Source organism: Antedon mediterranea, chromosome 4, assembly GCF_964355755.1.
Source record: "Antedon mediterranea chromosome 4, ecAntMedi1.1, whole genome shotgun sequence".
Lineage (NCBI taxonomy): Eukaryota > Metazoa > Echinodermata > Crinoidea > Comatulida > Antedonidae > Antedon > Antedon mediterranea.
Window position 1 is genome coordinate 19,032,663 of NC_092673.1, and position 12,410 is coordinate 19,045,072.

Here is a 12,410-nt window from a genome sequence, read left to right on the forward strand (position 1 = left end):
TTGGTACATTTGATGATGGGATGGTATCAGGCTTCATGATATGATAGGATTTTCATCGGGGCAAATGGTTTAAATTAAATTTGTTATCGTTAATATCTAACTTAACTTAATTATGATATTGGTTTCATAATGATAATTATGATTATTTACCACAATATTTAGTAGCAATTGTTGTTGTTTGTATTGACAAAAAACAAACAATTTCACATAATGTCTGTTGTCAGTATTTATAAACTTCATTATGATTCCTTTCCAGAATGGGAACACTCCATTACATTCATATCTGGGGAGTGTATATACACCTACCTTAGAAATAGTGATGTGTCTCATTCAGCATGGGGCACCAGTAGCATTGCAAAATAAGGTAAATGTACAGGGATTTGCTAGTGTAATAGGCTAACATTCTATAGATATGCTGTGGTAAACCATTCTATTTTGTTCTACTCATTTATTAATAATGATAATTATGATTATTTTACCACTTTATTTAGCATTAATTGTTGTTGTTTGTATTGACAAAAAACAAACAATTTCACATAATGTCTGTTGTCAGTATTTATAAACTTCATTATGATTCCTTTCCAGGTTGGTGACACTCTATTACATTCATATCTGAGGATTGAATATACACAACCTACCTTAGAAATAGTGACGTGTCTCATTCAGCAAGGGGCACCAGTAGCATTGCAAAATAAGGTAATGTACAGGGATTTGCTAGTGTAATAGGCTAACATTGTATAGATTTGCGGAAGTAAACCATTCAATTAGGATTATTGACCACATTATTTAGCAGTAATTCTTGCAATGGTTTGGGTTGACAAAAAAACCCAATTTCACATACTGTCTGTTGTCAGTATTATACACCAGCAACATTGCAAAAGAAGGTAATGTACAGGGATTTGCTAGTGTAGTAGGCTAACATTCTATAGATATGCTGTGGTAAACCATTATATTTTGTTCTACTCATTTATTAATAATGATAATTATTATTATTTACCACAATATTTAGCAGCAATTGTTGTTGTTTGTATTGACAAAAAACAAACAATTTTACATAATGTCTGTTGTCAGTATTTATAAACTTCATTATGATTCCTTTCCAGTATGGTGACACTCCATTACATGCATATCTGAGGAGAGGATATAATACACCTACCTTAGAAATAGTGACGTGTCTCATTCAGCATGGGGCACCAGTAGCATTGCAAAATAAGGTAATGTACAGGGATTTGCTAGTGTAATAAGCTAACATTCTTTAGATCTGCTGAAGTAAACCATTTAATGAGAGAAAAAAGTAAGCACATTAACAAAAATCAAATTTGATGTAAACAAACCAAATAAAAAAATAACTAAATAGTTTATATGATTTATGATAACAAACAAATTTAAAGTATACAGTTACCTATCACATAACATACATCTTTAATTTTCTTAATGAACAAAAAATTCTACTTTTTTTATATGTTCAGGTGAATCAGTATAATTTTGTTTACATATTTTTGACCGTAAAACAAATATAAATTGCTCCTATGTAGCTGTAAAGATAGCAACGATTGACAATGGTCTAATTAATTGTAAATATGAAATAAAATGGAACAACTACATTGACTAATAATAAAACAACAAATAAAAAAATGTATGTTAACAAAATTAATAGAATCTAATTTTAATAAAAAATAATTATTAATGAATAACCTGCTCCCTCCCTTACCTTACAAAAAAAAATGCTTCTGTACATCTACCCAGCTAATTATGAACATGGCCTTAAAGAGATCCTTTTCCAACCTAGGATCTTTTTTTTCATAATATGAAATTATTCTTTTCAAACAGTCCCGTATCTTTTGTGGAAAAATGATTCTATAAAGTTGCTAGTTAAAATTGAATATACTAGTATTAAGTGCCCACAAATGGTTCTCGAATATATAAACTTTGAGAAATAACTAAAAATTGTCCAAGTCACACTGTACACAAAGCAAATGAATACAGATATGTTAGAATTTATGTAGTCAAATATAATTGTCATCCTGAGAATTACCTTAATTTTGTTTAATACATGGTATTGTTCACCAAATTCCTGTCTTGGTACATTTGATGATGGGATGGTATCAGGCTTCATGATATGATAGGATTTTCATCGGGGCAAATGGTTTAAATTAAATTTGTTATCGTTAATATCTAACTTAACTTAATTATGATATTGGTTTCATTGGGTGTTAAAAATCAGTACCGAAAGTATGTACCAACTTTCTCTACCATTGAGTATAAATTTTAGAAGTTGCACTTAATTTACTGAAATTTCCCTTTACCTAAATTTATATGTAAATTCATTTAACTGCTTATTGGCCTCATACATTACGCTTAACATCTAAACATTTGTTTGTACAATTTTATAAAATATGTATTAAATTATTAATGTTCAAATTTTGTGATTGATATTGTACAGTAAGTAGATTTTAATGACACTATACTACATTTGATCCATGGTAAGATATTATATTTTGTTTTCATTTATCAATAGTCGACATTTATGATTATTTACCACATTATTTAGCAGTAATTTTTGCTATGGTTTGGGTTGACAAAAAAAACCCAATTTCACATAATGTTTGTTGTCAGTATTATACACCAGCAACATTGCAAAGAAGGTAATGTACAGGGATTATACAGGGATATTTCATTTGTGTCTGGATAGTATCCAAATATTATTTGCTTTGAAAGTTTATAGTAAAACTATTTGTTGTTTTATATTATGGCTCAAACATTTTAACACATCTACCTACTGTTCCAAAGTAAACTTTTATTCAATTTATTTCTTTCTCTCTCTCTCTCTTCCATCTTTCAATGTTGAAGGCGGTAGACTATAAACGGCAGCACTCAAGTTTTGGTTTGGATACAGGAGTTATAGGTGGCGCACTGTACAAGTTGATGTCATTTATTGGCAAATAGTAATTTCTATTCACGTCCTAATTTACAACCAATGTTAAAAAATAGTAAATCTATGTGTTATCACGTGATGCTCTTTCCTCCAATCTCTAGATGGTAAATGTTTGAGCCATGACATAATACTGTATGTATGTGATGCGTAATTAAAGTGTGTTATATTGTATATCAATAATTTCTCAAAACTACTAATAACTAAACCCATTTTTTTAATAGGATGGAAATACACTTGTCTCTCTTTTAGAAAGTAACAGGTTTATAGAGGAGCAAAGTAAAACTGAAATTTTAAACTTCTTAGAAGGTAAGTGAAGTTTTAATTATTGAAATTTTAGGATCACGGTAGTGTAAAAAGGCGAAAAGTGTGCAACTAATAACAAATGGAGAGATTTTATTTATCATAAATAAAACAAACAGTTGATTGTTTCCATCCAAAATACTGTAATAATGGAATGGAGCTAGTTTGCAGATTTATGTGGCATGCTTGATTGATGATTTTTTTTTTAACTTTATTTACTCCAGATGTTTTAAAAATCTATTAAAATCTCAATTCAATTTTCAGATATTCCATCTGATATTGCTGTTCGTGAATTAGAGTATCAGGAAGCGTACAAGGAAGCTTTGAAAGGAGGATCTGTCGCAGTCAATCTTGGAATGCTTAAGGTGATTGGACAGGAAGGAGTGGGTAAAACATGCCTCATAAATTCCTGTCTTGGAAAGATGTAAGTAGTTGGACAGTAAAATTGACATTACAAAATACATGTAGGTACTGCCTAATTATAACAATAATAGATAATAGAATTAAATTTTAACATTGTTTTGTAATTTTAAATGAAAGATCATTTTAATTGTTAACTAAATAACTGATTTAAAATGTGTATTTTATGAATAAAGACTATTGAAATAGTAACTACTGGTATCTATAATTAAAAAGAGAAAATTGAATTTTACAGCACTAAAAATGAATGACATTCATTGTTGGTTTCAAATTATTATATTATTATTATTATATGTATCTCAGATTTGAGGAAGAACATAAAGTTACAGATGGCATAGCAGTGATAAGGACTGTAAGCACAACATGGAAAGAGGCTAAAGCTGATAGTGGTAAACATGAATACAAATTAGCATATTACTCTTCCCATCATCATAGGCTATGTAACAATATTTATCTTTGATCTCATTATCATAGACACAAACAGGCCCACAATGAAACTGAGATGTAGAATGGAATTCAATAATGCATACAACTGTAGTATGGTGTCAACAGTCATATTTTCACATACATACAATTGTTACTCCATGATCCTTTAACACGCAAGCTATTGTTTGTTGATGTACTGTAATTATACATTAATTAATCAATCAGTTAATGTATTGTCACCTATCAATGTATCTGCTGTAATAATATGTGCAAATGTCTTTTTTCTCTACAGGTAATCCTTCAAAACAGTATACAAAAATGGTCACTGACAAACTAAGAGAAAAGGAAACTGTAAGCATATGTCAATAATAGTGTAATAAAAACATAAAATAAATAAAATATTAGTACCTACAGGACTTTTTAACTATTGCAAACCAGTCACTTAGGCTTTCTTTCTAAATTAATCAATGAGGAATTATGAGCGGCTATTTCATTTCTTTTTGTTGCTTCAATCCTTTTAAAATTTACTCTAACAAATAACTTGGTTTTTTTGTTTGAGGGTAGATAATATTAGTTTTCTCTTATATTAAATTGTTAACAAAACTGTATTTAACTTTGAATAAACATTTATTTCTTTTTTATATCCATTTTTTGTGTTATTTATCAGATTGACATGAAACCACCTACAGATGATGTCGAGGATGATGATGGTATTGTTGTTGACTACAATAAGGATGACAACAATGATGACTACAAAAATAATGACAACAATGATTACAAAAATGATAGTATGTAACTTTCCATTAAATTCTAATTATTATTATTACATATTACATTACATACACATACATTACATTTTGTAGTCAGCTAATTTGCAATTATCTGTTTGCAATTTCTGTGATATTAAGTTTGTGCTGTAGTTATTTGAAATAATTAGATTATTAATTAGATTTTCCAATTTAAAGTAACTTTTAATTTTCCTATAAAATTATTACATTTATGTGATCAGAGGTGGAGGTAAGGCAACCTTTAACCTGTGTAACAATTATGGTGACAGTCATACTTTTCTACCTCTACTCTGACAGTGTCAACTAAAACTATAATGATGATAACAATGATGGTGACTCATAGTGTAACAATGATAATGATAATGAAGACTGCAATGATGATAATGACTCGGTGTAACAATGATAATGATAATGAAGACTGTAATGATGATAATGACAACAATGATGACTCGGTGTAACAATGATAATGATAATGAAGACTGTAATGATGATAATGACAACAATGATGATGACTCGGTGTAACAATGATAATGAAGACTGTAATGATGATAATGACAACAATGATGACGACTCGGTGTAACAATGATTATGAAGACTGCAATGATGATAATGACAACAATGATGATGACTCGGTGTAACAATGATAATGAAGACTGCAATGATGATAATGACAACAATGATGACGACTCGGTGTAACAATGATTATGAAGACTGCAATGATGATAATGACAACAATGATGATGACTCGGTGTAACAATGATTATGAAGACTGCAATGATGATAATGACAACAATGATGATGACTCGGTGTAACAATGATTATGAAGACTGCAATGATGATAATGACAACAATGATGACGACTCGGTGTAACAATGATTATGAAGACTGCAATGATGATAATGACAACAATGATGATGACTCGGTGTAACAATGATAATGAAGACTGTAATGATGATTATGACAACAATGATGACGACTCGGTGTAACAATGATTATGAAGACTGCAATGATGATAATGACAACAATGATGATGACTCGGTGTAACAATGATTATGAAGACTGCAATGATGATAATGACAACAATGATGATGACTCGGTGTAACAATGATAATGAAGACTGTAATGATGATAATGACAACAATGATGATGACTCGGTGTAACAATGATTATGAAGACTGTAATGATGATAATGACAACAATGATGACGACTCGGTGTAACAATGATTATGAAGACTGCAATGATGATAATGACAACAATGATGATGACTCGGTGTAACAATGATTATGAAGACTGCAATGATGATAATGACAACAATGATGATGACTCGGTGTAACAATGATTATGAAGACTGCAATGATGATAATGACAACAATGATGATGACTCGGTGTAACAATGATTATGAAGACTGCAATGATGATAATGACAACAATGATGATGACTCGGTGTAACAATGATTATGAAGACTGCAATGATGATAATGACAATTACAACAATGATGATAATCAATCAACTATAACAATATGTTAATGACTTTTACAATGATTAAAATAATGATGCTTGTTTACATGTGTTGAGAGTGACCAAATTGTGATTAACTCAAAATTATTTTTACTAACAAACATTACTATTTGTATGCCTAGTGTGTAAACATTATTGACATAATTTCATAAACATCTATATGTCGTACAACTACTCGTAACATTTTTTACTCAACTTTCTATCATCTAAAGTCGTAGTTAGTCATGCCTCGGGTCACATTCTATGGTCTCCGTACAGGTAGGCTACTACATCAGTACTTCTATGAATGGATGACTAGCCGGTGACAATAACGCTAGTTGGTCATACACAGTACCGTTTTTGATTTTACGATCATTCGGGAAACCACCTCACAACGACTCGGTGTAACAATTATTATGAAGACTGCAATGATGATAATGACAACAATGATGACGACTCGGTGTAACAATGATTATGAAGACTGCAATGATGATAATGACAATTACAACAATGATGATAATCAGAACAACTATAACAATATGTTAATGACTTTACAATGATTAAAATAATGATGCTTGTTTACATGTGTTGAGAGTGACCAAATTGTGTTTCCACTACAGATACTGATAGAGCTACTGAAGCTATTCCATTTGATACAGATCAGCAGTTAGATAAAGATGTAATCAAGAAACTTGAGGAAGAAAAGGAGGACCCCTTGGAAGAAACATTTAACATCTGGGATCATGGAGGTCAATTAATATATCATGGTATACATCGCGTAAGTTATAATATATGTATTTCCCTTGAAGTTAATATTATATTGACATTGTTTAAATACTATACACAGTTAAAAGGAAATGTCTCTGTATATACTAACATAATGGTATGACCAAGGTTTAATTTGTGCATTCAGTAATTGCAAACATCTTTCCATGGTACTGCTTTATATAAATTGTTAAAAATTTTGCCTACGTCAATAAAAAAGTATTTTCAGTAACTGTTTTCAATCATAACTGATTTTAACAGTTTTATATGAATTTGTACTAGAAAAATGCTTTAATAAAAAGAGTATCAATAGTAAATGTATAAACACAGATTATCAAAAGACAACCTACAGAATAAAATGATAGTCGCGCAGTCACCTATCTTGCGCCGCGTAGCGGTGCTATACAATCTTTGCTTAAAGCATATTAATCAAATATTTGAATAAAAACAAATTGTATTTTTGCAGATGTTCATGACATTACAAGCACTTTATATTGTAGTGTTCGACCTAAGTGTAGACCTCAATGATCCTGCTGTTTATATTGATTCCAATGGAGTAAGTATTTTGCTATATATTTTATGCATTACAATGAGTTTTATTTCATACCTTCAAAATGAGCTGCATGCATTTACATATTTGAAACCTAACCATTTTGATTTTAATTGTGGTTAGAAATCATTTACTTCTTCATTTCATTTTTAATTGAACAAAGATTTTTGTTTTTTATACTAATCTTTCTTTTTTACAGGAAAAGTGTAAACATCATTGGACCAATCTCCAGTTCATATTATCTTACACCCTGTCAGTTTATTCTCATAGTCGTATTGTGGAAGAAGACGAGGAGGTTCACAAACCAACTATCCTTATTGTGGGTACACATAAGGGTAAGCTTGGTGAGACTGAAAAAGAACAAAATGATGAGGTTAATATTTACATTATTAAAATTAGCAACCAATCAAGTATACATTTCTGTTCTAAAGATAATGTAAAGAAACTAGCTACTAGAATACTGTATCGAATACATTCATATCAAAAGTTTTTATATGAATGTATTCTATACAGTACTCAAATAGGACTTGAAGTATTTAGATATTATTTAAAAGAAATGACAGTTTTTACCTCATGTTTTCATTTATTTAAATTGTTTACAACCAGACAAAGAAGGCCTTTAAAATGATTCGAGATGCACTTAAACATAAAGTGTATGAAAAACATGTGTATCACCAATATTTTGCCGTTGAAAACAGCCAAGAAACTACGGATAAGAGCTTTAGTGATCTCAAACAAGTTATTGATGACCTTATGACTGCTTTAGAGAAAAAAGTTCCTTTAAAGTGGATGCGTTTTCGATGTGATCTACAAGATCTAAGGAGAAAAAAACATTTTTCTTTGTGTCCAGTTAAAGAGGTAAATTTAATTGGCATCATTCCTCAGTGTTTTGGTTTCAGAATAGAAATTTTTATTTTTTATTTATTTATTCAATTTTCTGCCATATACAATACATAGAAAACAAAACAATTATAAAAGGAGGAAAGGAAAGACCAAACAGGTGCTAGTTGGTCAACCCAGAACATACAGAGCACAGAAAGAAAGAGATAAATAAAAAAAATAATAATACGTCCTACAATTAAAGCATCTATAAAATATTTTGGAAATAGTAGTATTTAAAAAAGTAGAAACAAAAGACTCTACCCACTATTATATATAACTACAGTACTATATAATAATATTGATTATATTTTTGTCATATTTTCATCTTCACTGCTCTAAATCTGAATGGTAAAATAATGTTAATATGATATAATATAAAATATATAATCCTATCCATGCTGTTATGGTTTCCTATCTGAAAAAAATCATGAGTATTTTTTTATGGAATATTTGCATTGCAACACTAACAATGCATTCTGTGAGAAAAATTGCAGTTACGTTTCCCCCATCCTGAGAGTGACGTTTTCCTTCAGGTCCAAAATTATGCAGTACAAAACATTTCAGGCGGTAAAGGACAAAACTAATGTTGGAAATGTATACCTACCTTTGGTTTCATATTTTTGATATTTTATTTGTATCTGAATAGTGAACAATTTTGTCTTTAGCTCAAAATGATGGCAAGTAAGAATGGTATTGCAGATGAAAAACAACAATCCTTTCTTCTTAACTTTTTGTACAATCTTGGTGAAATTGTTTACAGGCCTGACAACAAATTATTGAAAGATAAAGCGGTGTTGGATCCGATGCAGCTGGTTGAAATTGTTACTACATTTGTGACGGTCGTTCCTCCAGAATTTCCAGTAAGTATTCTCATGAAAATGTTAATGCAGTGTTCTGTGAGGAAATAATAGAGGTACATGTGAATTCCTATAGGTGCTATAGTATCAAAAGCAATATCTGACAGTTTCATTAGTTTAACATTGAGGGGTATATTGTATATTAAATGTAAACCATGTTATTGCATCTACAAGTCTTTATAAAGGTAAAGGTAAAGGTATTCATATTTGTCCTCAAGCTTAACTGGAAACTGAGGAAATTCGGATTAGGCCCTCCACGGACCCACGGCAGCCAGCAGTGCAGCGCCTACCAGATTAGTACACCGGGAGACGATCCCCTACTCTTTTCGAATAGTGTACCAAGTTCTTTAACGTGCACCAAGTTCTTTAATGTGCATCCTTTCAGATTCTAAATTGTTTGATAACTTAATAAACACAACATTCTAAGTATGGCTAATTGGTGGTGTTTTTTAGCCGGCCATGTATATCGATGCATTTGATAAACTTGACAAAGGCATACTGGAAGAAAAGTTGTTGCGAAAATTATGGAAAAAGCGTGAAGTTGATGACGGAAAGAATTTTGAGTTTCTTGTAGCACTGATGATTCAATTAGGTTTTATTTGTGAAAGGAAGACAACCAGCAGCCAAGATGTGGAAAGTACATCTACAGTAGGTTTTGTTCAGTTATCTTTTCTAACAAAAATTGTTTTGGTATTATACATAATTGGTGAAATTTTACAAAAATTTCAAAATATTTGTAAGGTTATGACATATTTTGGTTAAACATCCTGCTGAAAGATGTTTTTATCATATACAGGAAATGATCTTTACTTATTAAAAGAAATCTAAATGGGATTTTATAAATCAACAATTTCAGGAATCTGTTGGAAAGCGATCATTCTTTGTGCCACTACGCCTTGCTTTCAAGACATCAAGTGAAGTGAAACCAGTGCCTGATGATCCACAATCTATCAGTATCTACTACGACTTTAAGGGATATCTGCCAGATGTATTGTTTCCATATATGATTATTGATTTCCTCAACAAATTTCAAAAGAAAGGTGTTACCCAATACTCTTGTATAACCATGCTGAACTTTACTTCGATCAAGATCATAATGTGACCTTATCTCTTGTGAAATTTGTGACTATGGAGGATGAAAGAAAGTTCTTGTTAAAGGTACTGTATCATATAATTTGTTGTGAATAAATCATAATTTAATCTAAGCATAAACTCAAATTCAAATATCAAAACATCACTTTTTCAGGTGACTATTAAAAGAACTCCTGTTGGTAATGAGGAAACAAGTAATGATGAACCCTCTTCTGAAGCATGTCAAGAGGTTTGTTATCATTTCATATATGCAAGGGCGGATCTAAATTTTCAAGGTGCCTTTTTTCAGAGGTTCAATATTTTAATCGTGTGACATATGTGGCAAATTCCATTTACCATGTCTCCGACCTTTAAGAGGGAGTGTGGCCTAAAATGGTTCAAATACTTAGGCTCGAAAGTGCCCTTTTCTTCTGGGAGGTAAACATTTGAGGCACGTAACATTTTGATAGTGATAATTCAGATTTGTATTTTAGATAGTTATTCTATTTCTTATTGGTTTAATTATCATCTCTTTTATTGTATTGTACATTTTAAGAATTGTGTGCTGCTTATTCAAAAGTTGCTACATTGTGTGTTTTTATTGTCATATTGTATTTGTAGGTTTTGTTAACAATTCAGAAGTCATTTGAACCTTCTAAAGATGGTGGTAGAAGAGGCATTCAATATGAGAGATGCATACTGTGTGGTGTATGTAGTGATACATCAGAAAAGAAGCACATTCAAAATCTTGATGACTTCCAATACGAGAAGTTGACATGCACCAAAACTGACAAGTCTGTTTCGATGGATGTTACACGTTACCAGCGGCTATTTGGAGGTAAGAGTAATATAGATACAAGTTTATTTTCATTTATTTATTTGACCAAAAAAACAATAAACTGAATGACCAATATGATTATTATGTATAATGTAATTACTATCAGAATCATTATTGATAATCTATACATTGTTACAACATGCTGCTATTAGCTGTGATATCTTCATTCCTCTTATCAGTAGTAGTACTATCAGAATCATTATTGATAATATACATTGTTACAACATGCTGCTGTTAGCTGTGATATCTTCATTCCTCTTACCAGTAGTAGTACTATCAGAATCATTATTGATAATCTATACATTGTTACAACATGCTGCTATTAGCTGTGTTATCTTCATTCCTCTTACCAGTAGTAGTACTATCAGAATCATTATTGATAATCTATACATTGTTACAACATGCTGCTGTTAGCTGTGATATCTTCATTCCTCTTACCAGTAGTAGTACTATCAGAATCATTATTGATAATCTATACATTGTTACAACATGCTGCTATTAGCTGTGATATCTTCATTTCTCTTACCAGTAGTAGTACTATCAGAATCATTATTGATAATCTATACATTGTTACAACATGCTGCTATTAGCTGTGATATCTTCATTCATCTTACCAGTAGTAGTACTATCAGAATCATTATTGATAATCTATACATTGTTACAACATGCTGCTATTAGCTGTGATATCTTCATTCCTCTAATACCAGTAGTAGTACTATCAGAATCATTATTGATAATCTATACATTGTTACAACATGCTGCTAGTAGCTGTGATATCTTCATTCCTCTTACCAGTAGTAGTACTATCAGAATCATTATTGATAATCTATACATTGTTACAACATGCTGCTATTAGCTGTGATATCTTCATTCCTCTTAGTAGTAGTAGTACTATCAGAATCATTATTGATAATCTATACATTGTTACAACATGCTGCTATTAGCTGTGATATCTTCATTCCTCTTACCAGTAGTAGTAGTACTATCAGAATCATTATTGATAATCTATACATTGTTACAACATGCTGCTATTAGCTGTGATATCTTCATTCCTCTTTCCAGTAGTAGTACTATCAGAA

The 12,410-nt window shown here is 30.8% G+C and overlaps 2 protein-coding genes and 1 long non-coding RNA gene across 3 annotated transcripts in view; all 3 read left to right on the forward strand.

Annotated features, from left to right (window-relative positions):
- LOC140046810 (uncharacterized) overlaps positions 1-12,410 on the forward strand; it is a 423,911-nt gene that overhangs the window by 62,964 nt on the left and 348,537 nt on the right. The window lies entirely within an intron of this gene.
- On the forward strand, positions 7,070-7,963 carry LOC140047987 (uncharacterized). Its single transcript, XR_011845014.1, has 3 exons — positions 7,070-7,146; positions 7,600-7,689; positions 7,883-7,963. It is a non-coding gene; the product is annotated as an uncharacterized lncRNA (long non-coding RNA).
- Positions 8,450-10,576, forward strand: LOC140046809 (uncharacterized). The gene is made up of 4 exons (XM_072091533.1): positions 8,450-8,541; positions 9,231-9,425; positions 9,876-10,070; positions 10,279-10,576. The coding sequence occupies exons 1-4, from the start codon at positions 8,473-8,475 to the stop codon at positions 10,522-10,524; spliced, it is 705 nt and encodes a 234-aa protein (XP_071947634.1). The 5' UTR covers positions 8,450-8,472; the 3' UTR covers positions 10,525-10,576.

Excerpts from the sequence above, each read along its gene's own strand:
- LOC140046809 (XM_072091533.1), top strand. The coding sequence starts at position 8,473 with ATGCGTTTTCGATGTGATCTACAAGATCTAAGGAGAAAAAAACATTTT. Across the intron at positions 9,426-9,875 it reads TCGTTCCTCCAGAATTTCCA|CCGGCCATGTATATCGATGC; the intron begins GTAAGTATTCTC and ends GGTGTTTTTTAG. Across the intron at positions 10,071-10,278 it reads ATGTGGAAAGTACATCTACA|GAATCTGTTGGAAAGCGATC; the intron begins GTAGGTTTTGTT and ends CAACAATTTCAG.